Source organism: Lynx rufus, unplaced genomic scaffold (assembly GCF_022079265.1).
Source record: "Lynx rufus isolate CCGP_SWC_20201006 ecotype Redwood Valley unplaced genomic scaffold, mLynRuf1.p SCAF_2, whole genome shotgun sequence".
NCBI lineage: Eukaryota > Metazoa > Chordata > Mammalia > Carnivora > Felidae > Lynx > Lynx rufus.
The window spans coordinates 217,894,135-217,921,916 of record NW_025814834.1 but is presented as its reverse complement, the minus strand read 5'-3'; the positions used below and the strand labels follow the sequence as shown (position 1 = coordinate 217,921,916).

At 49.4% G+C, this 27,782-nt stretch overlaps 1 protein-coding gene and 1 non-coding gene across 2 annotated transcripts in view; both read left to right on the top strand.

Moving 5' to 3' along the window:
- The window catches only part of CAMTA1 (calmodulin binding transcription activator 1), an 852,027-nt gene that overhangs the window by 400,319 nt on the left and 423,926 nt on the right, over window positions 1–27,782 (top strand). The window contains exon 5 of the mRNA XM_047083614.1: window positions 24,252–24,387. Coding sequence (XP_046939570.1) covers window positions 24,252–24,387 — 136 coding nt within the window. The remainder of the gene's footprint in view (window positions 1–24,251; window positions 24,388–27,782) is intronic.
- Window positions 17,862–17,968, top strand: LOC124516704 (U6 spliceosomal RNA). Its single transcript, XR_006963113.1, has one exon. It is a non-coding gene; the product is annotated as a U6 spliceosomal RNA (small nuclear RNA).

The window sequence follows — 27,782 nt, the reverse complement described above, 5'->3', positions numbered from 1 at the left end:
GTTGTGTGTGGTTTTATTGCTTCTTCTTGTTGACCTGTGTCATTTTTGGAGTGGGTGTTGGGAGATTGGGATTTCTGTGGCCGTCATTACCTTGGCTGCCGGGAAGACCCCAATGTAGCATTTAAGAGATTGTGCAGTTAACTCAATTCTGAGTGCAATGGTAGCCCAAGCCCGTTATTAACATAGTATTTTCATGTTAATGGTACACAAATGAATCCTGAAGACATGCTTGAAGAAGTATGCTCTCTTAAGAAGGTTAAGCATCTCCCCGCTAAGTGTCACCCCATCTGTTGAGCCAGCCTGTTCTCACAGATACTGCGGGTGAGTATCGGGGAGCTAGGGGTTTCTGGGCCAGGGGTCGGACTCAGGGGGACTTTTACTGCTGGCATGATGCATCGAAGGGGGCATTGCCATTCTGTTGCTGGAGGTGGGCGTGAGCCAGTGGCTGTGATGTGCACATGTGTGCAGGTCTCTATCAAGGAGAGACTGCTCACCGTCCCACCGTGTTCTTACAGGGGTTTTGTGCAAGGCCCCAAAGCAGAGTGTGATTTTGCTCTGCATGGCTGGGGGAAGGGGGGACTTAGCATGTTTCTGGAAGGAGCAAATTGAGTTATCTTTGTTCTGAAAATAGGCCATTTCTGAGTTACTATAGTAGAAAAACCCAGGCCTGCTCACAGGAGAGGGAAGGTTGGTAGGGGGCCCTATTCCTGGGCCCCAGAGGAGTGGTGGAGAGAGCTGGGGTGTGCTGAAAGGCTCCATTCACAAACCCACTTCCGAAGGGAGCTTCGCTGCGCTGCAGGCCGGGTCACCGTCTCACCCTCCCATGGGCATGTGGGTGGGTCCCGGCCTGCCCGTTGTCTCTTTGGATCAGTACCCTTCTTCCTGGCACAGCGAATGCTCCCAGGAGCACCGAGATCGCTGGGAACAGTTTCTGCCTCCTCGGAGACCACTGATAGGTTTGGTCCTTTGAGGGCTCAGGATGCTACCCCATCTCTCCTCTTCTTCTTGCTGGGTTCCAGAAGAGGGGGCCACCTCAGCTCCATGCGGACCCCTCCCCAGGAGGCACCGGTACCTCAAGCAGCCTCTCTGAAAGCACACCCCTTGAGCCCGAGCAGCCTTTTCAAAATGGGAGGCGATGTGAAGCTGAGTTGGACGGGAAAGAAGGAGTTCTCCCTGAGGAGGGACCTGTGACTCCTGCCACCAGACGCTGGGTCGGGTAACGAATTTGTGTTCCAGTGTCCACATGGGCCCTTCCACCCCTCAGGCCTGACACCCCCGTTCCACCCCCAAACACCCAGGAGACGGGGGAACCAGTCAAGACTAGGAGGCCGTGTGATGGGGCAGGTCTCTGAGGAGGAGTTGTTTCTGTCCTTAAGGCCTCTGACTCAGCTTCCCCAGTCCTCCGACCGGACCAGCCCTCCTCTCTCATGTCTTGCCAGTTGGCACCACAGTGAGCCCTGGCCGGGTGGGAGAGCCAGAGGCGGGGGGCCCCGGGAGCCCTCATGGCGCAGCATGTGGTGATGGTACAGTTACTTGATGGTACGCCTTCCTCAGAATCCATCGTGTGGAACGTCGGAGGCAGCTGAGGAAGGTCTGTGCTCTCTGAGAAGCGGTAGGTGGTACAGCACGGTGACGCTGTGGCTATTTCTCCCAGAGCCTTACTTTTAAAAAAATCTTTAGACGGAACTGTCATTCATGGTTCTTATTGTTTGTTCACTCGCTCGCTCGCTCACTCGCTCATTCACTCGCTCGCTCGCTCACTTGCTCACACATTGACCAACCATCACATTCCCCTGCCTTGTGCCCAGCCCTGTGCTAGATACTGAGAATCCAAGACGGGCTCAGAGCCCTTGCCTTCAGGAGCTGTGACAGGAGTGTGACTGGCGTCACTTTGGGGGATCAAGTCTTGCTAGCTTTGCAAGGAGGAAGCTCAACCATAATCAAACCTGTTCAGTTTTGCTAACTGAAAAAATTGCGAGTCTCTTCGGCTGTGGACTCTACGCTTCCATATGGTGGAGCCGCCAGGGCCGTGGACGTGCTGTGCACCACCACTCGGGGCCGTTGGGGGGGGCAACACCAGTGTCATGGTCAAGAGCATGGACTTGCGTGTAGACAGACCTGGGTTCGAATTCGGCTCTGCTGCTCTTACCTAAGGGGTTAGGATAACATGAACCTCACTAGACTTTGGTTTTCTCACAAGCAGTTTGGGGATAATGATTCTTGGCCCTGTGGGAGGGTTACATAAGGTAAAGGGATTGGTGAGGTTTACACCATGGCCGGGAAGGATGGTTATGGCTTTGTATCATCTGGTAGCCCCTGCCCCCCTCTCCAAGGCACACACATGCACACAACAGGTGCACACACACACACACACACACACACACACAACATAGGCTTTCCACAATCCTGGCCTGGGAGACAGCAGGGACTTTACCTTTTAGAAGTTGTCTGACCCGTCGGCCCCTCAGACGGGGGTCGCAGGAGTCTGACTCACTCCACTGGGTTACTAAACTGGTTTGTTGCCAGGCGCAATGTGCGGGGCTCTTATAATGGCGGTTAGATCTGGGAAATGGACCAAGCATGATTTCCAGCTAAATGGAATACTTCGGGGCCATCAGCTAAATAGACGATGCTTCTCAGAAAGTCCCTTGAGTGTTATGTCAGACAGGCGCTGGGACCCTAGGAGCCATGGTGCGTGGCCGGGCCAGCTCCTCGGGTGATGCTGGCTGTGAGGGCCTCCATATCCTGTCTCACGTGCGGCTTGCAGGGAGCAGAGATCTGACCCGTTTGGAACACCTGACCCTCTGCACTGCCCTCTCTTCCTCTCACTCTTGTCCCCTTTCTCCCTCCCTGTTGCCTGAGACTCTGGCAACTACATAATATCATTTAGAGAAGTCATATTGCCTCCCTAGCCCATTCTACTCCCTCTGTGAAACAGGGACTGTGCCTGGAGGGAGAAGGAGCTCGGGCTTTTGTGGAAAGGGAGGGGGTCATGCATCCTGGGCCCTCCCTGGAGAGCCTCGACTCTTTGCTGTTTGCTGTGAGGGGCCTGGCCGCCATCTCTGTGCCCTCTGCAGAGAAACCTTACAGATAACTCTTCATAGCACAGTCTCACAATAGACCAGGAAATGCCCCTTAGCCTTCTTGCATCATGGAGGGAGCTTATGTTAGGCTAGCTACATGGTCTCTGATCCTGGCTCCACCATGTGCTGGCTCTGCAGTGCCCAGGGTCCTGCAGCTCAGTGTCCTGCTGAGCCCAGTTTCCTTCTGCATGGGGGAAAAATACCTTCCTCCAACGTGGTGTGAGGAGGCATTCTGATGCTTATGAGGTGTCCAGTACATGGCATGGCACAGAAGAAGGGATCAGAAAATATCGACTCACTTCCCGTGCCAAATCTTTTCTTTTCCTTAAGATCCAAGAGCCATTTCCTTCTAGATCTTCTTCCCTTACTGACCAACACCCTCACTCCTCCCTGCCCTTGCCGGTTGCCCACTCGGTACTTTTTATCATGGGCCACAGCTTAGGCTTTTCTATTGTTTTTTCTTACCTATTCATCCATCCACCCATCTATCTACCCATCCACCCATTCATCCATACAACTATCCATCTACTCATCCTTCCACTCATCCACCCATCCACCCATTCACTTATCCATCCATCCATCCATCCATCCATCCATCCATCCATCCATCCTTCCACCCACTCTTCCTTCTACCCACCTACCCATCCACCCATCCATCCATTCATTTATCTATCCATCCACCCATTCATACACTTATCTACCTACCCCATCCATCCATCCATCCATCCATCCACTCTTCCTTCTACCCACCCAACCTTCCCCCACCTACCCATTCATGTATGAATCCATCCATCCTCCCACCCACCCAACTACTTATCTGTGTACCCACCTACCCACCCATCTATCCATTATCCTCCCCCATCCATCCATCCATCCATCTCTTCTTCTACCCACATAGCCATCCATCCAGCTACCCATTCATCCACCCATCCACCCACCCACCTATCTATCCATTATCCCATCCATCCATCCATCCATCCATTTTTCCTTCTACCCACACAGCCATCCATCCAGCTACCCCTTCATCCACCCATCCACCCATCCACCCACCCACCCACCCATCCACATGCCGTTTCTTCTATGTAGATGCCAGACTGTAGGGAGTGAAGTGGATTAGCCTCCGCTTTCACTAAGCTTAAGTCCAGCAGAGGATAGGGACGTGAAATAGGTGTCTGTGCACGTATGAATATGTGTGTGCACGTGTGTGTGCATGTGGTGGGGCTGGGTACTAGGCAGGAAGAGTAAAGGCTGCTTGGGAAATGCATAGAAGGATCACCATACAGAGCCCAGCAGGGTCAGGAAGGCTTCATGGAGCAAGTGACTCTCCTTGACCATACATCAGCAACTTGGAGACAGGGGTTGTCCTAAGGTTGGACCTTAGAAAAGCAGTTGCGTCAATAGGTTGAGTGCATGTTATTTATATGAGGTACTGGGGTTACAAAGAGGGATGAAAATGCGAAATAAATAGTCGTACAAAATAATGGTTAATAAATTCTTGTTCAATGGATACATGGGTGAGTGTGCCTTTGCCAGCTTTATTTGCTAAGAAATGCTCCCAGCACAGGTTAAATCTGTGACTCCCTGCAAATAAGAAGCTTAAGAAGGGCTCATCTGAGTTTTCATCTGATTCATGAATATGTAAGCAAGCTTCCTTTTAATCTCAAATTTTATTTTATTAGATGTATTTTCATGTATTTATTAGACCTAAATTCTTCGTTTGGATATATGAGAAACTTAATGAAGGCACCATCCCATCTTCCATGCGATGAGTAGAGGGTAGACGATGAGGTGGTCAACCGAGTGATGTCCTGGCTTCAGCAAGATTCCCGAATACCTGATGCTCAGGAAGCTGAGTGCAGACTAGTCATAATTACAATCCCTACTGTGAATCATAAGTGTTTCTGCGGTACCTTGACTTGTGCTGCACCTTTCCATAAAGCCAGAGAGCTCAGACAGTCTCGCTGCTCCCCGAGTGGGAGAGAAGCCGGCTCCCTGCCAGGTGGGGCCATAGGTCTTGCCGGCCTCATTTTCCAGCAGGAGAGACTGTGGGTTTGGTTGGAAATGTAATAGCTGCTCAAGGTCAGGCTGCAAGCCCGTGGCCGAGGCCCTTGATGAGTTTTCCGAGGGATGGCCTAAATTTGCATCAGTCTGCAGGCTCCCATCCCAGGGCCACCACCGGGGGGTGGCTCAGCTTCTACCTGGGGGGGAAGAAGGGAAACCAGCAGCTGGAGAATCCAGTGTGTTCACACTCCCAGTGAAGTCCATGATAGAAATGCTTTTTAAAGCGATTTCCCACTTGCTAAAATTGATTTTTTCAGGAAATCTGTTGTATACTGGTTTATCTTTAGACATCATCATCATTCTGGACAGAAGCACAAAACTCTCAAGGTCTACTGCCCTCCTCTTCTGCCGCTCGGGTGGGCTGCTAAAGCCCCATCAGCAGGTTGGAGGCATGGAGGGAAGGGTCCTCTCCCCCACTGTCAGGAGATTGTCTGGGGCAAGGCTCCAGGGCCAGTGAGGCACTGGATGAGGCTCCCTTGGGGCTCTTGTGTGGGAGTGTTTGGTAGACACATGTCCCCTGCTAGCCCTGCTGCCCAAGGCCTACCTGCTACTCCGTGTCATCTGTACAGATGGATGGCACCCTGCCTGCCACATTGCAGGCTCATTTGCTGCCTGTCTACACGGGCTGCTGCTGCGATGAGTCCTGGTTTATACCACGTGCATTGCCATCAGCCTGTAGCCAGTGGAATGGCTAGAAGTGCCTTGACCTGCCACAGCCCACAGGGAGGTTGGAGGAGAGTCTAGAAGTGTCAGGAAGGAGCCCAAGGGTGCCAGGCAGGTGGGGCACCTCAGACTGGTGCAGTGCCCACCAACAGCCAAGTCTCTGATTCCTCCTCAAAGCCCCTGCTCTCCCACTATCCTCTCCCCTCCCCCACCAGCAATTTCCCAAGAACTTCTCTGACCAGGAGTGGGAATTCATTTTCTAAGGCTCTGGATTTCTGGAGCTTGGAACAACTCAGGAAGTTGGGTCATGCAGAGGAGTGGCGAGGTTGGCACCCGTGTGACATGACGGGTGGCTGATAACTACCCAGGGAAATTCAGAGGATTCTCAGGATATTCAGCCCCATTTCTGGGGTTCACTTCTCTGTCTGGGTCTCTGGAAAAGGTCACAGTCAGATGCTCAGATTTACAGTGGGCTCTTGAGTCCTCTCCAGTGGAGAAGTCTGAGGTCCACTCTCCCAGAGGAATGCTCTGTTCCCTGCTAGATGGTAGCAGACGAGCCCCCCCCACCCCCATTTTTGAGTGTTGCCTTGCCCCTCACCTCCTGATGGGCTTTTGGGAATCCACCCCTTTCATATGTGAGGTTGCTCAAATGTGGGACCAGCGTCCCTGGGAACTTTCTCAGCTTCCTAAATTGGGAATTATAATCGCCTGTGACAAGGGGCACCATGAGGTGGCCGAGAAAACTTAGGGGTTCTCTCTTGCTTCAACAAGACTGTATGCTGCGTGAGGACAGGAGCCACTGTTTGTGTCTAATCTGACCCTTGCCCCCTCCCCAGGAGTCCTTGCTCAGTGTCCGCACACAGTGGGCCGAGGGCCACCGCGGGCTGCCGGGGAAGAAGGGCCCAAGGTAGGAGCCCCAAGATAGAGTTCTGCCTTAAGGTCATCGCTGGGCTTTTTACCTCATGCTCTCAGCCACCTAGCTCCCCTGGCAGTGAAACATCGTTTTCTATTAAATGATGTGTCTGACATTTACCAAATTTTTATGTGACAATTTAGAAGGAACCAGTTGCATTAAACAGCCTTATTAATATTGCAGTAACATGATTAGGGGAACATGATGGCCGTTAGACCATAGGGCCAGATTTACGAGCTCTGGAGAGAGGAGGCAAAGAGGTCTCTATTGACCAAAACACCTTCAGCACAATCCACGTTATAATTAATGAAAGTCAGAGACGAATCCCCCTGATAACGCAGCCCTGCAATGTGAAGGAAGACGGGATGGTGCATTTCCATCTGGGGAGCGTGCATGTCTGACTTGCAGCATTTAGCACTGAGGGGTGTTTAGACTGCTCAGAGAGCTACTTCTGGTCGGGTCCAAGGTAGACTAAATAGACCCTTTCCGATCACTCTGCTGGTTTTGGTGGCATTCTGAGTCTCTGTGCACATTGTAACCATCTCCTGATGGCGGGGAGGGGGCAGCATAGGACAGGGGTCAAAACATGTGCCTGGAGTGAGACCCGCCCACACAGAATGCTGGTGTCACCCATAACTGCTGTGTGGGGCTTGGGCAAATTGTCTAGCCTCTCTGAACCTCGGTGGCCCCTTCTGAAAAGGAATGACCACATGACCTGCTGCACAGGATTACTGCGCATCAGATGGGCTCACACATGTAAGTCTCCAGCACGGTGCCAAACCCTTACTTCCTGCTCAGTACCTGTTGGCTCCTGCTGGCGTTTGAGGAGCTCTTTATAGATCACCTCTGCTCCCGGTCCTAGGTAGGAACCCTGGACCTACCTATGGAGATATTTTGGGAGACCCACCATAGTTAAGACCCCCTACTGGGTCTATAGGAGACATCAAATAAAGGGATATGGCTCCTTTCCAAGGGTTTCCAGTCTTCTGGGGAAGCAGACCTGTGGAACTAACTGGAACCAAACAGGAATCGCTGCAGGGAGGGTCTAGATTGAGGGACCGGTGTTGTGCTATGGAAGGGTAGAGCAGGTGATATTTAATTTCATGGAGGGAGGTGGTAATGGTATCATTTGAGGTAGGCCTTGAGGAACTCAACAGGATTTTGGCTTTGGCCAGGAGAGAAGAAAGGGCTAAGGTGATACCCTGCACAGTGACACAGAGGCCCAAGGATACACGTCGTGCAGATGACCCACTGGGGCTGAGTCCCTGGTGCGTAAGGCTATGTGTGGAAAAGGGCAGCAAAGCAGGCTGAGCCCAGCTGGTGGAAGGCTCTGGTTGCCAGGCTAATTCACACTGCACTAATGGGACTTGTGTCCCTGTGCGTGGGGAAGGCCACCCTGGAGCAGGCGGGGCTAATGAGGTTCTGTCCAAGGGTGGGCAGCTCTGAGGTCTGGAGCAGAAAAGGGAGGGCATGTAGAGGCAGGAGGTGAGAGCAGTGGGGGGGGACTTGGGGGTGGTGATCAGTGATAGCACATCATCTCCCTGTTTATGCCTCAGTCACCTGCGGAAGCCCAATGCTCACAGAGTGGGGTTTTACGGAAGTCCACAGAGGTTGGTGACACACGGCCTCCATTCTCAAGGGCCCAAGAGGGCAAGACTAGGAGCACGAAACCCTTAAGTGCCAGAGGTTGGGGCAGGGTGAGGAGCAGGGGCCACGGGGGGGTCCAGTGGGTGGGTGAAGAAGGGGAGAGGAGGGAAAGGGGCAGGAGTGTGGACCTAGAGAGGTGCAGAGCCTATGCAAAGGTGGCAGGGAACAGCTTAAGCCTCCCCCCAAATTAAACTTTTCAATGACAAGAGTTTCCTTTTCTGTCTTACTGTAAAACAGTATACGTTTACTGTAGACGAATTGGAAATAGAGGTAGGTGAGAGGAAGAAAACAGGCCACCACTAAGTGCTGATAAAGATGGGGACACTGGTATTTGGCCTTGCTTTCATCCAAGTATTTCTCATGGGGCCTTTGAGCTGGTTGGGGCCCAAAGAATGACCCTCTGAGGCCCCAGTAGATAATGCCCAGGGGCCCTTCAATTTCAGGGACTGGACCTGTGCAGCCAGGCGGGAAGGCGCCCGAGGTGTGAGCCTATGGAAGATTCTGGAGCTGGGTGCCCAGAAGGAGGGTGCCCTCCCTCCAACCTGGGGAAAGCATCACCTGGTACTCTGGTGCCCCCAGAACTCTGGTTTGGAGGTAGCAGTTTCATGATTCATGAACTTTTGGGCTTTGGTTGCAGAGCCTTGGGAGACCACCTGGAGGAGCCCTGGCCAATTAAAGGGCGCTTCCGGGAAGCAGGAAAGAGGGTTAGGGGCAGGGATGCGGGGTGGCGGGGAGGAAGATATCTTTGAGGGAACCTAGCAGGTTCTACTCTGGCCCCAGACACTCGGGGATGCTTAGCATCCCTGTGTCCCCACTGACAGCTCCTCTGGGCCCACCCCGCTTCCCCGCAGCCCTCCCCGGGCTGGCGGTTGCTCATGGAAAAGCGCCTTCACTGCCTGTCTCCTGCCATCTGGAACATCCCCCTGAATCTCTCTGCCTCATCACCCCTCCATCTGCACCAAAGGTCATTTCCCTGATTCTGTTATTAATCCCAGCAGCGCTTACTGGGGTCTGTGGTCTTCTGTGTGGGAGAAAATCATCGTTTGTGTCGGAATGGAGGTGGCAGCCACAGGTCCTGGCCTTGGGTGGAGGTTATCACCCAGGCTTCTCCGCCTGGGAGCCTGAGCTGCAGAGACTGGGGAGAAAGTCATCATTTCTCAGCCCAGGTGAAGGGCAGCTGAGATGATTTTGGGAGGCACCCGCAGCCCCTGGGCTCCACGTCAGTTGGGCACAGAGAGCTGGTGCCCGTGACTTCTTTAAGAGCCCAGGGCTATGGCCATGAAGGCCTGTCCCATGGGCAGACAGCGTCTCTCCTTCTCGAAGTTTCCTCTCTGAGCTTAGAATGACTTGACTCCATGCCTACTTCTGGTGGGGCTTCAGCAACGGGACAGGAGGGACCTTTTAGTGCCTGTCATGAGGCAGGCCGAATAGGAGCCAGCCCTGTGTCCCTAGGCACCTGCACTCAAAATGAAGAGGCAGATTTGGTCATGTGGCAGGGAGGGGCTCCAACTCAGGGTGCCCTAGAGTCTGCTGTCGAGTGAGAGCCTCCAAGGGCGCCCCCTCTGGGCGGGTCAGGCAGCCTCAGCTCAGGCCCTCTGGGGGATCTGAGCAGGCCACATCTCCACCCTGTGAGGGTGGGTTTGAAGTCGGGAGGTAGCAAAAGCTGTCTGGGCTGGGTCTGGAGAGGGAGGGCAGGCAGGAGAGAGGAAGACAGGGGGCCAGCCGGCTGGGTGGGGAGGGTCTCAGGCCTCATGGGCCCCCGGTGGTCATCACGCATTCAGCTGACGCAAGGGCAGTGTGCAGTTTTCGGTCAGGGTCAGGGGTGTGACTGCTGAATGATGAGATGGGTCGGGGAGGCAGTGGTGGCTCCCCTCCGAATCTGACAGACCAGGGGCTGGCTAGGGTCTTCAGCTGGCAGCTCTGTGACCTGGAGGCTTTTGTCACCTCTCAGATGTGGTCTCTTCCTCTGCAAAATGGGAAGCTAATGGCAGCTACCCGACAGGGTTGTGTGGGTAGGAGCTGCTTCTGTAGCTCAAACAGACCAGCTGCTTCTGTAGCTGCTTCTGTAGCTCAAACAGACCAGCAGGACCCCCACCCTCACAGAGGCTCCGGGAGCAGGGGCAGCTCAGCCTGCCAGGGGTCACAGTGGGTGACATACACGGTGCTGGCAGAAGGTGTGCTCGGGCCGGCACCGTGAGGAGACAACTCCCCCGTGGTGGTTGGCCCCGCAGACAGAGCAGGGCCCGTTGAAGTCCTCTGGGTCTCAGTGCGGTTTCCCTTGGCCCCCGCCTGCCGGCCAAAGTTGACCTGCACCTGTAGGGATGGTCTCCTCAGTTCTATTTGTGGCGTCTGAGCCAGGGCGCCTGGGACCCCGGTCCCTGGTCGCACCCGTGCTGGATGGTGCGGTTAGCCTGGGCAGGGCTGGCCCTGGGCTCCCCGGTTATTCCTGCCCGGCTCCCACTGGCGGGAGAAACCAGCCTTCACCCCGGCCATTCTGTTTGCTTTGGAGCCAGAAACATGATTTACTCTAGAGAGCATTTTTACGTTTTCCACCAAAGATTGAAAAAAAAAAAAAAGTTACTAGACAAAACAATTCTATTTTAATGCACAGCATTTCTATCTTGGGTTCTTTTCTGTAGAACACTTGTCTGTTATTAGTTTGTTTATTGATGGATTCCCTTGCTAGACTATAAGCTCCCTGAGGACCAGGACATGCCTGTCAGTGGATCCTGAGAGCTGACAGCAGTGCCTGGCAGGAGGGAGCCCCAGGAAGCGTGTGGAGAGCAGGAGAGACCAGGGTTTACAGTGACCTCTCTGGATGTCCCCTGGAAGGTGGCCCTGCCTGGCGTTTACACAGCTCCCCCTTGGCGGATCTTCTGTCTGCCCATCTTTCTCTTAATAGTTATGGATTATGGAAAAGAAGAACAAAGCCCATTAAGAGGTTCCCCTACATTTGATTTGAGGAAGTTTTCATCAGAACGGCTCCATTTATTGGCCTTTAGCGTACAGCCTTATTCCCTTCTCACAAAATGAATATTGCCTTGTCTCCTTGAGAAAAATTGATTTCACCCAGGAAGGAGAAGAGCAAACTCCCTCCTCCTGCTTTTCTTCTTTTTTTTTTTCCTCCCACCGAGACAGAATTTATCTCCTAGGTAGGTGGGGGGAAAAACAGGAATAATTGGACCAGAAGCTAATTCCCAGAGATTCATTGTCTCGAACGCTCCCACCAGAATGTGGGACGCTTGCCTTGAATTGCATGCTAATGATAAATGACAACTCTAACAGACCGTCACATTGAGATGTTTAGTCCTTCCTGCTAGGAGGTGACACATTAATTTTCTCTCAGATTTACATTGGATTATTAATAAAATATCGGTGTTGGAATGTGACAAGTGAGGGTCTGTAGAAGTGCCAGGCTCTATTTAGGGGCACGGATTTTAGCCAAATGAGATGTCAGTGGGGTCAAACATGACCCAGATGCCGGTGGCTTTTGAGCGATAGTCTTTTTGCTTCACTGGGCTCAGGCTCCCGTAACCTGGGCTGCACCGGGTAGCAGGGATGGAAGGTTCTCTTTCTTTCCAGCAGTGCTGAACCCAAAGAAAGGTGACTCCGTATGTTCTGTCTTCCCTTTATCTTCTGCTTCGTCACTGACCCAACACTTGAAATGTAAGTGGTGCTTTCTGTGTGTTTTCAAGACAAAGGAGAAGACTTCCTTTGTTCTAGCCACTGAGTTCCTTGATTAACTCACTCGTTTGATGGAGCATTTACAGAGCGTTCACTCTTTACATGTCGCTGTGGCAGGTAGAGAAGGTAGAGGCGGTCTGGGTGAGCCTGGCACACCAAGGCCAAGTGACCACCCTGCTTCTCTGCTCAGAGCCCTTTCGTCGCTTCCCGTCCCTGCGAAGGTGAAGTTCAGAATTCTCAGAGGGGGTGGGGGGTGGGGTTTGGGGCACCTCCCCGCCAACTGCCCCAACCTAGACGAAGCCTCCCTACGTGGGCCCTGTGCTGTTTCTTCGCTGTTTGCTGCGGCTGCGTTGATGGAGTTACTTTATGTTGTCTCATGCCTCGTGCCATGCTTGTGTGACCGTCCAGGCTCCTCATTTCTTCATTGCCATTGATGCCATCCTACTATGTGCTTCATTTGTGTCTTTCATTCCCACTTAGAGCAAAATCCATGCTCCCTAGACCCAGGTCTGCCAGGCTCTTGGGCCTCACCCCCTGCCTGCACCCCCACCTACTCTCTGCCTGCCAGTATGCTTCTCGGGCCACTGACCTTGCTGCTGTTGCTTTCTTTCCTGGGAGCCTTCCTGGCTGAGCCCCGGCCTTCGCTTACGCTTCTGGGAAGAGAGGTCTCCGGGCTGGCCCGTCCCACATCATAGCCAGCTGTTATAGGACATGCTCCCATGTTGCCTCCTGTCCCCCCCACTGGAGCGTGGTCTTCTGAAGCCCCCAAGTGACTCCTTCTACCTCCCCGACCAGACAGCAGGCCTTACACAGGCAGCGCTTTGGACGCTTCTGTTCACAACAGCACCTACGGCGCCTTGCACCAATGCTTGGCCCGTAATAGCTGCTCAATAAATATTAATTGAATAAATCACTGAATGTCATAATGGAATTTCAAGCCGAGTGCCCTGGGAGCTCTAGGAAGGGAGCCATTAATGAGTCCCTGCAGACTTTCTGGGTAGTGATTCCTGGTCATATGGGCTGTATCTTCTCGGTGACCGCCAGCCTCAGCTGATACGAACAAACCTATGGTTAGGAGGCTGCATTTAGTGAATTGGCTTCTGCCTCCGAGTTCTGGCAGCCTGAGCTGTCCCTCACCCTGCTTTCAGACCCCCACAGAGGTGTCCTGGCCTGTGGACATGACAGTCCGGTGCCCATCCCCCGAGGTTGCCCTGGCCTGGCCCGTCCTCGGGTTTAGGGGGGCCTGCCGGAGACGGGTGGCACCCAGTACTCACTGCTGGGCAGTGCTGGTGCTGTTTCCACCTTTATTCCGGAGAAGCACCCTCAAACGGAGGCCCTGGGGGTCTGCTCCTGTAGAACAGCACCAGCAGGTGCTGGCACTGACGCCCCGTGGCGGACGGGGGCTTCTGGGCACACGAATCTACCCAATCGTTTGTTTCTTGATAAGAAAGCCTCTTTTACGATTTTTCAATTTGCCCTTATTTTAATGAAAAGAAGCTGGGGTTGGACCGCCCAAGAAGGAGCTAATCAAATAAAGCAAATTGGTGTTACCTTCTCCCGGTCCCTATTATTTCTATGGCTCCAGCTGGAATTTATTATGAAAAGCAATTGGTTTTCATATCTGGCAGATAGCAGCCTGGGCCGGGCCTGACAGCCCTTTCTTCCCTATCATTCCATAAATGGCTTGCAGTGGCCAGGCTTGGGGGGGGGGTACGGAGGAGGGGAGGACACGGGGTGCTCCCCACCAGCTTTCCTGCTCCTTGTCCCCCAAATCGTGCAGACCCTATAAACAAGTCAGAAGAAAACACCAGATTGAAAGTTAATAAAGCAGCTCCTGTCCATGAGATTTGGGCTGTCGCCGTGGCTTCTTGGGGTTCCGTTTGGCATCCTATCAACCTTGCTGTGCTCCAGCCATCAATTACCACTCTCGCTGGGTCTGTGTGCAAGGGAGATAAGCAGGGGAGACATTCCTTTTCCAGATTCCTTTCCTCTCCTTGCAACAAAAGGAAGGGCTAAAGGAACATTTTAAATCAGGCTCAAATGATCCTCCCTTTATATGAAATGTTCTGCTGTGAGAGGAAACGTGGGCTCTGAAAGTGCCCTGGGTTGCTGCTAGAGAAGGAGAGAGGGTACACTGGGGCATGTGCCAGGGATTTGTAGCAAAATGCCAGGAAGGGGGGACAGTGGGCTGGTTCACTGGTTCTGTCCTTACCAGCTGTGTGACCTTGGGAAAGTTAATTCCCTTCTCTGTGTACTTCTCATTTGTAAGATGACGACAACAGTATTCACCTACTATAGTTGTTGTGGGATTAAAATGAGAAGTGGGAGGGAAGGGCTTTGCCTGCATCTGACATTCAAAAATGCCAGAGAGGTGGCCACTCTTGTCATAGCAGTTGTTGTCATGCTTATTATGGGCATTTTGAACTAGGCCATGCACTTCTTTTTTTTTTTTTTTTAATAATTTTTTAAAACGTTTATTTATTTTTGAGACAGAGGGAGACAGAGCGCGAGTGGGGAAGGGACAGAGAGAGAGGGAGACACAGAATCCAAAACAGGCTCCAGGCTCTGAGCTGTCAGCACAGAGCCCAACGTGGGGCTCGAACCCATGAACCGTGGGATCATGACCCGAGCCGACGTTGGATACTCAACTGACTGAGCCACCCAGGGGCCCCTAGGCCACACACTTCTAATGGTGCATTTCAATCAGGTCATTCTGTGTTGGAAAGATCAGAAGGAAAGTTGTGGGTACGCGTGTGTAAGCGGCAGTGAAGAGTGGTGTTTCTCTTTTCTTAACTGCCCACTGGAACGGAGATTCCACACTGGCCTTGGGAACAGCATTCCTGCTCTAGGACACTACATGTTGTGCCTTGTCACAGGAGCCCGTTTCACATTTGGGGTCAGGTTTGGAGGCCATTGGAACTGCAGGAATTGCATTTCCCTTCACCTGGGCCCTTCTCTGTGCCTCCTGGTGTGAGGGTTGGGACCAAGGGCAATGAATAGAAGGGGAGGAGAAAGGGGGAACCTACCCAGGTTTGGGTTCTAGCTGCAAAAAGGGACTCTCTGGAGATGCTCACTGTTTAGAAGCCATCCAGACACTGCTTATGGAGTCTTACTGGGAATGAGGACATCATCCATTCTCTTCTCCAAGGGAAGCCACAGGGACATATTGTATGACTTCAGTGGGACAGTAGACAGTCAGCCAGAACAGAGCTGACAGCACAAAGTCAGCTGCCACTAGGCCAGGCCAGAAAGGGGCTGACGAGAGACCTGAGGAAGCCCATGGATGCTGGGGTAGCGGGCTGGTTCTCAGTTGTCTGCATGGAATTTCAGGTGGCTGTCAAGGTCCTGGAAGTGATCTGTTAGTGGGGAAGGGAGGGTTCTAGGAGGAAGGGCCATGGACCTGAGCTGTTTAGGGGACACTGATTTCTAAAGTTAGACTCAAGCACTGGAAAGAGTATCTAGACCATTCCTTTTGTAGGATTAACCTAGCGTTGGCTGCAGCCCCCTGTGGCTCCATAAATTCCTCTTTAATATCCACACACGAAACCTCTCAAGAACATATCCCCCCTCTGATCTTCATTTACTGATTGTCTTCAATGTACCTAATTTGAAAAATGTATTTTGCCTTAAAGTGGCAGATGAGGTGTGTGCCTCAGTGCTTACAGACAGACAGCCTCTCCCCTGGGTGAATTTTCCAGCTGCACCCTACAACGTGCCATTTCATTACACCCTAAATCCCTCCATCATTGTCCCTGGCAGAGGCCCCTACAAAAAGGGGCCACATTTCTTATCGTTATTAGTCATGAAGAACACATATTACGTGGTGGGTGGCATGCTGGGCACCTCTCATACATTATGTCTGCTACAACAGAGGGATCAAGTAATTTGTTCAAGGTCACACAGCTCATAAGGAGTTGAGCCAAGCTTTAAGATGTAACCTAGAGCTCACTTCAAATCCCATGATCATCTTTTTTTTTTTTAACTTCCTATTATGGAAAATTTCAAACATCTACAAATATAGACAGGCTAGTGTAATAAACTCCTATATACTTATCATCCACTTTCAACTGTAGTCAACACATGGCCAGTCTTGTTTCATTCACGTTTCCTCCTCCCACCACACACATTGTCATGAAGCATATTGTAGACACTATACAATTTCATCAGTAAATGTTTTAGTATATATCTCTAAAATATAAGGTCTCTTTTTAAAAACATACTCCTGCACTACAATTTCACTTAAAAATTAATAATTCTAGGGGCGCCTGGGTGGCGCAGTCGGTTAAGCGTCCGACTTCAGCCAGGTCACGATCTCGCGGTCCGTGAGTTCGAGCCCCGCGTCAGGCTCTGGGCTGATGGCTCAGAGCCTGGAGCCTGTTTCCGATTCTGTGTCTCCCTCTCTCTCTGCCCCTCCCCCGTTCATGCTCTGTCTCTCTCTGTCCCAAAAATAAATAAACGTTGAAAAAAAAATTAAAAAAAAAATTAATAATTCTAGATATTGTTAAACATCCAATCACTGTTCCAGTTGTTTCACAAACGCTGTAATTTTTTTTTGTTTTTTTGTCTCTTTTAATCTATATATTCCTACTCTAGCATTCTCTTACTCTCTTTTTCACTGAATTCATTGAAGAATCCAGGTCATCTATCTGCCCTGTGGTTTCCCACAGTCTGGATTTTGCTGACAGCATCCCCATGGTTCCCTTTACCATGTTCTTCTGTCCTCCGTGGACCTTATAAAGTGGTAGATCAGGAGGTCTGAATAATTTTAAATTCCTTTTTAAAAAACTTTTTTTTCCCCTACCACAAAGTATTCTTCTATCAGGGATACATTCTATCTGGTTGTTTCTCTTTTGTGATGTCAGTCATTAATTGATGATTCATTAATTATTAGAGGTTGCAAAATGGTAATGTTTTAATTCTCTCACTTCTTCATTTATTGGCGGGAATACTTTTATAGAGAAAGTCCTCTCTTTTGCAATTTGCTAACTCAAAGGAACAGTTTATACAGGAAAGGTAAGATAAATGCCTGATTCTTCCTCCTTATACTTCTTCAGTTTTCAAAATAATGTATTAGGTCAGGAGCCTCCTCTAACAATGATCAATTAGTTTTTTGTTTGTGTGCTTTAGGTTCATTATGAACTCATGGATTTAAACATATTTAACGTTTTTTAACTCAAAGCAGTTGCTATTCTTATTGATGCTTAAATTGGCCCATTTTTGGTCAGTAGGAGCTTCTTCAAGTTGATTCCCAAGTCTTTTTTTTTTTTTTTTTTTTTTAAGTAGGCTTCACACCTAGTGTGGAGCCCAACAGGGGGCTTGAACTCACAACTGTGAGATCAAGACCTGAGCTGAGATCAAGAGTCCAACACTTAACTGACTGAGCCACCCAGGCCCCCTGCCCCCACCCCCCATGTCCTTTTTATATGATTTAAAATCTTTGACACAGCTCACATCATACTTCATGGTGAAACTGGTTGTTTTCCTCCTAAGATGAGGAGCAAGACAGGGTTGTTTATTCTCACCATTTCTATTCAACATTGTACTGGAGGTTCTAGCCAGTGCAATAAGGGAAGAAAAAGAAAACGCATCTAGAATGGAAAGGAGGAAGCAAAACTCTATTCATAGGTGACTTGATTATAAATGTAAAAGATCCTAAATAATCTGCAAAAAAATTTTACTAGAACTAATACACGAATTTATCAAGGTCACAGAATACAGGATCAGCGTACAAAAATCAACTGTGTATCTATATGTAAGTGGAAATGTGTAAATGAGCAATCTAAAAATGAAATTTAAAGTAAACAATTCCAGTGCTCACTTTGGCAGCACATATACTAAAATTGGAATGATACAGAGAAGATCAGCATGGCCCCTATGCAAGGATGACACACAAATTCGTGAAGCATTCCATATTTAAACAAACAAAAACATTAAACAGTTCCATTTACAGTAGCATCAAAAAGGATAAAGGACTTAGATAATTTAATTTATAAAGTGTGAAACCTGTACTATGAAGTCTTACTGAGAGAAATTAAAGATTTATATAAACGGAGAAGCACTCCATGTTCTGTGATTGGAAGTGATTAGAAGACTTGATATTGTTAAGATGGCAGTTCTTTCCAAATATATTTTTAGACTCACTGCAACATCTATCAAAATCCCAGCAGGCATTTTTATTGTTGTTCTTGTTGTTGGTATTGCAGAAATTGTCAAACTTACCTTAGAAGTTTTTATAGGAATACAAAGGACCTCGAATAGCCAAGACAGTTTTGGAAAATAAGGGCAAGGTTGGAAGACATATAGTTCCTGACTTCAGAATTTACTACAGAGCTGTAGCAATCAAGACAGTATAGTATTGGCATAAGGACAGAAAACAGAGAAAAATATGAAGTCCAGAAATAAAGTCTTATGTTTATGGTCAATTTATTTTAATCAAACATGCAAGCATACTTCAATGGGGAAAAGGATAGCCTTTTTTTAAAGCAACAACAAAAACAAACAAAAATAGTGCTGGGACAATTGGATATCCATGTGCCAAAAATCAACTTAGGCCCTTACCTCACACCATACACAAAAGCTAATTTAAAATGCACCGTAGACTTAAATGTGAAAGCTAAGACTGTGAAGCTCAGAAGAAAACACAAGAAAAGATTTCTGTGACCTCAGGTTAGGTGAAAAATAATCCTAGATATGATACTGAAAGCATGACTCATAAAAGAAAAAAATTGATAAATTGGGACTTTACCAAAATTAAAACCTTTTGCTCTTTAAAAGAAACCCATAAAGAAAAGGAAAGCCATGGGCCAAGAGAAAACATTTGCAAATCCATTATCTGATAAAAGACTTCTATCCAGATTTTATCGAAATAGCTCTTACAACTCAAAAAGAAGAACACAACTCAATTAAAAATGGGCAAAAGATTCAAATAGACATTTCACCAAAGAACTTATATGAATGGCTAATGAGGACATGAAAAGATGCTCAATATCATTAATCATTAGGGAGATGCAAATTAAAACGCTGCCACACACCCAGTAGGATGGCCGTAATCCAAGAGATGAGACAATGCCAAATGCTGGAAAGGATGTGATGTTGGAACTCTCATTCATTTCTAGTCAGAAAGCAAAATGGTGCTGCCACGTTGGAGAACATGCTGCCAGTTTTATGTTTATGTTCTCTGTTGTACCTGTCTTTCACCTGTTGTTGCTGCATTTTTAATCATGCTTAGGAAGTTTTCTCCACTTTCAGGTTATAGAGAAATTCACCTATGTTTTCTCCTATAGTAGTGTGTGATTTTATTTACAACATTTAAATCTCAGGTCCATTTGGAATTCATTCTGCTCTACAGTGTGGGGAATAGATCCAATTTTATCTTTTTCCATATGCCAGTATCACTTATTAAAAAGTCAGTCCCCTTCCTCCACTGATTTATGATGTCTCCTTTAGAGCATATTAATTTGCGGGGTGCCTGGGTGGCTCAGTTGGTTAAGTGTCTGACTTCGACTCAGGTCATGATCTCGCGGTTTTGTGTTCGAACCCCACGTCGGGCTCTGTGCTGACAGCTTGGAGCCTGGAGCCTGCTTCGGATTCTGTGTCTCCCTCTCTCTCTGCCCCTCCCCTGCTCATGCTCTGTGTCTCTCTGTCTCTCAATAATAAATAAACATTAAAAAAATTATAAAGTATATTAATTTGTATGTGGAAGTGGGAATATTTCTGGATTTTCTCTTCTGTTCCCTTGTATTCACATGTCAATTCCATACTTCTTTAAACATAGAGGTTTTATAGAATGTGTTAATAACCTATAGGGCTAGCCTCTACACTTTGGTTCTCTTTATTAAAGTTTTTCTGGCTATCACTGGTGTTTTTTCCTTCCTCATAAATTTTGTAATAAGATTCTCTAGATCCAGAAAAAAAAAACCCTAATGGGATTCTTGTTGTCATTACATTTTGTTTATAGATTAATTTTTGGAAGACTGACATTTTTATGATTTTTGCTTTTCCTAATCAAGAACATGTTATGTTTTTGCATTTGCTGAAACCTATTTTGTCCTTTAGATTTTTATAGTTTTTCTCCTTGTGTTTTGGGAATGTCTTATTAAATTTATGCCTAAGTATTTAGTTTTCTTTTTTCTTGATAGCATTTACTGTATGATGTAAGACATACAGTATATATATGAAGAAGTCACCCATCATTCCTTCTGTCTCATTTGTGTGTGTGTGTGTGTGTGCAGTGTGTGTGTGTGTGTGTGTGTGTGTGTGTATATCACACACACACACAGACTGCACACACACACACAAACTATTGATTATGTATCTTAACTTTATACCTGCTGGTTTACTTTTGTAATTTTCAGTAGCTTTTCCATTGATCCAATGATCTTTTCACCATATTGCATGAGTGTTACTGGTTTTGCCAGCCATTCGTGTCTCAGATAAAAAGGTTATTTGGCTAGAAGCCTCCCTCTAGAAGCATCCCTAATGCTCACGGTTTTTTCTTGATATTTCTCTGGCTGCTGCCTTGGAGGTCTCGGATTGTTTCCCTGAGGATCTCTTAGATGGTCAGCTTCAGTCGGGTTCCCCCAGGGGACCCTGAGATAGATAGACTCCGGTACAGCTTATTTGAGAGGCAGTCCTGGGAAGCTCCAGTAGGGGGCATGAAGGTGAGAGAGGAAGGGGAGGAATACAAATAAAGGGCTCATGGGTGTGTCTGGGTGGCTCAGTTGGTTAAGCTTCAGACTCTTGGTTTCAGATCAGGTCAGGATCTCACTGTTCATGAGTTCGAGCCCCACGTCAGGCTGTATGCTGACAGCATGAGCCTGCTTGGGATTCTCTCTGCCCCCTCTCTGCCCCTCTCCTGCTTGGTCACTCTCTCTCTCAAAATAAATAAATACATTTTTTAAAAATTAAAAAAATCCCACAACAAATAGAGGGCTCTTGTCCAGCAGGTCTCCATCTGGGCAACTGGCAGTTAGGCGCTAGAAGATCATATAGAACACCCAGAGTCATCCTGAGTGTGGGGTAAGGAGGCCTGGGATTGCCTCAGAGATATCCCAGTTGTGGAGTGAGGGGGCCAGGACTTCATCCACCAAATCCCCACCCCCTGGGTGAGGCGTGCTTTCAGGGTGTTAAATCACCCAGTCAGGGGAGCAAACCAGGACTGGCCCCACCCGCAATCTATGCTAAACCAGTAGACTTGGGGGAGATACTGGAGTCACCCTGAGTCTGAGTGAATTCTGCTCAGACACTCTGTGGCTACAAGGGGCTTGGTTTTCTCATCTGTTGGGAGTGATGATCTTACCTCATCATGTTGTGGTGAGAATGCAAATAGCCTGGATAAAGGCACAGATACAGGTGTAGCTACGGATGTCGACGTAGGTGCCGATGTCAACATTGATACACACGTGTGGTTGCAGATGTAGATAGAGATGCAGACAGACATAGACGCAGGTACAGGTGTAGACCTACAGACAGAGACACAGGTGTAGACACAGGTGCAGACACACACGTGACCTGCTCCTCCCACACCAGACACTGACTGGGACTTGGTGGGATCGTTAAGTGGAAGGACTTCCATCCCTCTTACCTGACTCTCTGTTGCCACTGCCGTCTGTCCTCAGCTCCATTTCCATTTCCCTGCTCTTCTCAGGGGGGTGCTGCCTTTATGCTGCCGTGAGATGTAGTAAAGCCCTCCCCTGGCTGGACCCCTCTTGTGGGGCCTAGTCCACCCCACCCTCCTTCCCTGGACCCCTTCCCACCAGCTGCGACTTGTTCTTGATTATATTCTGGGTTGGCAGCTCAGCCTCATTTTCTTCACGTTGTGGGGCCCCTCTGCGGTCTGTTTTTCTCTTTGCCATTCTTAGGACCCGAGAACTATGGAGGGAGGGACCTACCCCCATCACACAGAGCAGAAGCAAGTTCTAATACAATCAGAATGCTGGATTAAACACCATTAGGTTGCTCATTATTGCAAGTTAAAATGACGACTCCATTTATTAAGGCCATTTAAGTTGGCCACTTGGGCTCCCTGCGGGATTATGTCCAGCTCAAAATGTCGGATGACAGGGCCATTCTCACGTTCTCAGAATGCAAAGGGCAGGTCACCGGGGGAAAATGGGTTTCCTAAGGTGGGAACAGTTGTGGTTCTGACTGTGGACGTGACAGTATTCTGGGAAGTTCACTCTCTTTGGGTCGTACCAGTCACGATCTGAGGACAGTTGGCCTGAACGCTCTGCTGAGGTTTGCCGATCATGTCTAGAAAGAGTGGGGCTGTGGAGCAGCTCTGCATGTAGCTGTCTTGGCTCACGAGAAGCTGGACTGGATTAATGTTGTGTCTTCCTCAGCAGATGGGGTTCCTTGCACGCTCCCGTGGATGTCTTCATTCCTGCGTAGAGGGGGTGGGACAAATGCAGAACCGTCTATTTGATCAGATGTGTTCCTTCGCTTATTCCCAAGGCACTGGCCCTGAGCATAGTAGTTGGACTTTGGGGCCCTTCCAATGGTTTGGGTACCATGAGCAGGGCCGGAGTGGAGAGAGGCAGGCCCAGGTGGCCCCATATTCCAGCCTCCCTGCTATCTAGAAATGGATGAATACTGTAAGGTTTTCAGTGCAGACTCGTAAGTGCGAGACAAACGGTCAGGTGACAGCATTGTGACAAGCCTGTGAAGCTATTTCCCAATTGTTTTAGTCGGCCACACTCAGGGAGGAAACCAGCACTGACATAAACCAATTGCACCATGATCGGCAAACAATGAAGTGTTGGGAGTCGCTGTTGAAAGTCTATAATTTCCAATAGAATTGCTGTTCAGTCAGCTCGCTGCTGAATGACACAGCCCGTCTGGGTGGGAACTACAGTTAGCCTCTGTCACCCTGGCGTGACTCCCACCCCCTGCCCCAGACAATGTAGTAAGACGTCACTAGCCAGTGTTCTGTGCCTGACTGTGAAATGGCCCCTTGTTGGGGGAGGAGGAAGGAAAGACTGGGATACAGGCTCCTGCCCCAGGCCACAAGGAACCACTGTCGCAAAGACACAGACGCCCACTTGCATTGGAAGAAACCACCTCCTTTGCCTTGTATGTGTAAGGAGCTCTCACGCCAAGGCTAGGAGTGAGATGTGCCTGTGCTGGTCTGCCGGACACATAGACTCATTTGTGACCTTCCTGTGCTGAGGTCTCAGCCGGGGGTAGCATGGCCATGGGGAGCGAGTGACGTAGTCTTTGCTTTCGGGGGGAGCCTCGGTCTTCCTTGAAGGTTGAATCTGCCCACACCTGCTGCTGCTTCACTCTGGAAGCGGCTTGCCACAGCACATGCTGCCAGAGGAATTTAGTTGTTTCTCTCCTTGGCGTTTCCAAACCAAAGTGTGTGCCCTCTGTAGCTGCGGAGGTGCGCGTGAACATCCTCTGCTCTCTTTGGTTGGTGCGTGACTTCTTTTAGGACGATTCACGCTTCTTTTCTGTTTGTTCTTTTGGAATGGCACAAGAGTGGCCATCCCCTCTCAGCGTTTAGCGAGCGGGAAGCCAACGATTTTCCTAAGGTACGGTGGTCGTGGACCAAATAGACAAATTTACCTGACAGGGCTGAGCCTTCTGACAGCCGAAGCCCAAATGTGAAAGAATCAGGTACTTAGCTGGCTTGAGAAGAAGCGCTATAGATGTTCCTCTGAATCTTGCAGTGATCTAAACGCGCGCAATGAATCAAGAGCGTTTGGCCTGGGCGACTAGTTCTTCCATTGGTCTGTTCTTAACATAGTCATCTAGCGTCTGCGTTAAACTTATTTATTTCCTAATGCTGGGTGATGGATTAAAAGATGTGTAGAAAATCTTTCTACAAGAGATAAGATATTGCAGTCTGCCACGACACCCCCGGCTCTTTTTGCTTTCTCTTGCTGTTTTTCTACTTTTCAGCACGGAGCTCAGGCCCCCACGTCGTATATCTTGATTAGATGGTGGATATTACTAAGGGGATGTTTTTTAAGCCTATCATTGACACATTTAATTCATTAGGTACCAAATCCACAAGCAAATTTTGGCTGGCCATAAAACATGGTTAATCCAGGGAGCTGCAATAAAAGGTGAAAAATTATGTTCCGGCAAATGTGGAATATTGCTTTTCTGTAGAGACTTTTCCTGGTCCACGATATCTTTCTTCATAAATTTTTCTTCTGCTTGGTTCTCTTGGTAACTTAACCATTTGTTGTTTCCAGACCACAGAATGGCTCAATGATCCTCTACAACAGGAAGAAGGTGAAATACAGGAAGGATGGGTATTGCTGGAAAAAGAGGAAAGACGGGAAAACGACCAGAGAGGACCACATGAAACTCAAGGTCCAGGGAGTGGAGGTAAAGGGCAGAAAGGCTCTCTTGTTCCACAAATGTTGTTTCTGGGCTGCAATGACACGGGATCGCTTTGGAGTAATTTGCTGCCAGTCACCTCTGTCAAAAGCATTTCTGTTTGCCAAGCCCCCCCGTTTGCTGTTTTGTTTTTTTTTCTTCCTTCTTACCCAATGGCCTCCATTCAAGTTTTCCGTAAAGCCAGATTTAACTAAAGCAGTCCTGTTTCTTGGGAGTCCTTGGTGCATAGACTGGGATTTGCAAGGTTCCTGCAGAACCCTGTGTTGTATCTATCACGGAGAAGGCTGCAGGTGCATTGAGAGTGTGCAGGTGTGAGGGAAGAAGGAGCCGCGTGAAGTGTCTCCCCGTCCAGGTGGCCTGGACCTGCCTTTGCTGAGTGGGTCCCTTGGGATCTGGTGATCTCCAACCAGAGCCTGGCTTTACTCCCTCTGCTGGCAGCCTCTTCCATTTCCTTCTGGGCATTTCAACCTCAGAGAGCTCGGAGGTGTTAAAGATGAACAGCTGGGGTTCTTGTGGCTGGGGTGGAGGTGGGCGCTGCAGGGCACATCTTGGGATCTGTGCACACTTCGGTTTGGATCCTGGGGGAAGGCAAGGTGCAGCGTGGTGGTTTTGCTATTGTTCTGAGACCGCAGGCTCCGACTCTCGGGTGGCCATGGAGACTTTCTCCTGGGGTCCTTTCATTGTTGGAAGGCCTAAGCTGTGTGTCACAGCGGTAGAGGGAGAGGGTATGAATCGTGGTACATTCGTGGCTGCTAGTTAGCGAGCACACACTTCGTTGCATTGCTTGATCCTTGTAAAAGATCTTCCCCGCGAGGATGGTGCTGTCTTGGGTCAGGAGCCGAGAAGGTGGCTTGTGATCCACCTGGCAATTCGTGCGGGTCAAAGAGAGAGATCCTGGAGTCCACTGGTGTGTTGGGTCCCCTAGCATGCCAGGATTGATCACCTGGACGATAAGCCCTCTTGAGTTCAACGGCTCACACTCCAGGCCGACATTCTGCGTGACACACTTTATCATTATGACTTTTTCAGTATTAATCATGTGCTTTTATGGCTGTTAAAAATAGCATCCGGTGGCTTTTATTATATTACCCCACAGAGAGAGATAACTTCTGTTTTATGTTTTTGTGGTTGTTTTTTTTAAACACCCAATAACAATGCTTTATGATGATGAGCAAAGAAAAGCCCCAATACGAGAAATCCCACTTTTCCTATGTTCTCCTGTGTTCAGTGTTTGCACAGTGTGGCTTAATCAACTCACGAGACATTAAAATGTGGATCGCCCTGAATGCACTCCTATGGACCCCGGTCTAGGACCGATTGGTGATGGGGCCAGCAGATCAGCCCTCAAGGGGCCTGAGGGCACGGGGGCTGGGCCGGGTGGGCAGAAAGCGAGAAGCGTGGTTGCGACCCGCACAGGACTCTTTCCAGGACTACCAGGGTCTGTGGGAACTCACACCAGCGCTGCAGCAGATGGCCCCTGGGCCTGCAGCTCTCTGGCACAGTTCGTCTTCAATAACACGTAAATCAGGAACTTTGGGTTGTAAGTAGCAGTGGGGTGGAATTCTTCCTCAGCAGCAGCTCAAAAGCCTGGGGCAAAACAAAACAAAACAAAACAAAACAAAACAAAACAAAAATCCACAGTGCTCATTTTCTTCCCATGTTATAAATTAGAATTGTCGCTGGATGGAATCAGAATGATTGGTGGTTATTTGTAGACCATATTTGTGTTTGGAGTTCTTTGTGGCTCATGCTTGCAGTCTCAGGTGCAGACACCTGTATGGGGGAGATCGGGACCCTCGGAACGCAAGGGCAGGGAACGTGCCAGACAGCGAAGGGTCTCCGAAACTTGCCGAGCATCAGTGGCGGTGGGGAGTGGGGATGGGAGACGGGCTTAGAGACCCTTGGTCAGCAACATGAGCTGTGTGCTCTCCGGCTCTTGGAGAGTGAAGCCACTCCAGGCAGGCACGTGGTGTGGTGGCCTCTTCCACTCAGCTCACAGAGTTGTCCCATTGAGTCAGTCACTGAGCACTGACTGCAGCCCTACTCTGTGCAGGACCCTGTAGTGTCCACAGGGAAAACAGAAGCCATGTTTTCTGCCTCAGAGTCTCATGATCAAATTAAAGAGGCGGACAAACCTGAAAGTCACTGGCGGCTGAGAAGAACAGAAGCCTGAGCCTTTAGGACAAGTGTCCAGAGGATCCCAAATGGACTGGGATGACCAGAGAGGCTTCCTAGTGAGGTGGGCGATCAGCCAAGCTCTTGAAGTTGGGTAGGACTGTGTGCGTTACTTACATAGTCTATCTGGACTCCCCCTTTTCACTTAGCGTGGTGGTCTGAGCTCCGTCTCTGTTGACACTCACCCCTCATCCCTTTTAACTGCTCTATAGTTTTCCACTGCAGGAGCATTCGAGCCACGCCCTAGTCAGTGCCTTTTTAGACTCTGTCCGGCTTTTCAGCATCACAGTGCTTTCAGGAGGCATGTTCATACAGGTCTGCTTGTACACGTGTGCAGCCCAGGCCTGCCGGAATTGGTGGGTGTGAGGCCTTAGTGTCTTTCATTTTACTGGACACTGTGAAATTGCTCCCAAGTGGCTGTGCCAATTACATGCCCAGCAGCACTGAGAATTCCCATCTCTTCTGTGCCCCCCTGTACACGGATGGATGAAAGACGGTGCCCTGTTCAGTCTGAACGGAGTCTGTCTTAATTGTTTGTGGGGATGAGCACATTCTCATGCGAGCAGGTGTCCTTCGTGATGGATTGTCTACCACAGGGCATGGTTTTCAAACATCCCCAGAGAAAGACCTCTTTGGCAAGGGCTGCCCTCACCTCACTGCACATTTCCTGCATTTGCCCTGGTCTGGACCAATGGCCAGGAAGCCCAGAGGTCATGCGGGGACAGCGGGCAGGTGGTCCTTTCCAGCCAGGGAATTGCCATGCAGACACACATGAAGCTTTGCATCTCACGGATCTTGGAGCTGTGATTTTCTACCACCTCAGCTGGTTTCCTCAGTTCAAGGGCATGATAAAGATATTTGGATCTACCGTTTAACATATCAACTTGCTATAAGCCTTCCCTCAGGCCAGGAAAACTGCCAGCCCTGTCCACGGAACCGCTCAGCAGTCCGGCTTCTTTTGTTCTCGGAGGCTGGGGCCCTAGGAACACACGGCAACTCAAAAGCACATTGATTTTCTCAGCCAGGCACAGGATGGGGGCAGCCGCTTTTGAAGCTGACGAGCTGTTAAGTCCACGATTAGTTGTCTTGTCTGTAAGCCACGGAGAAGCCAGCTCGATAAGGTTTCCAGGGACGACAAAGGTTGGCAAGGAGGAAAAAGAAGGTGGTTGTGATGTGATGTCAGCGTTTCAGGAGATGAAATCTTAGCA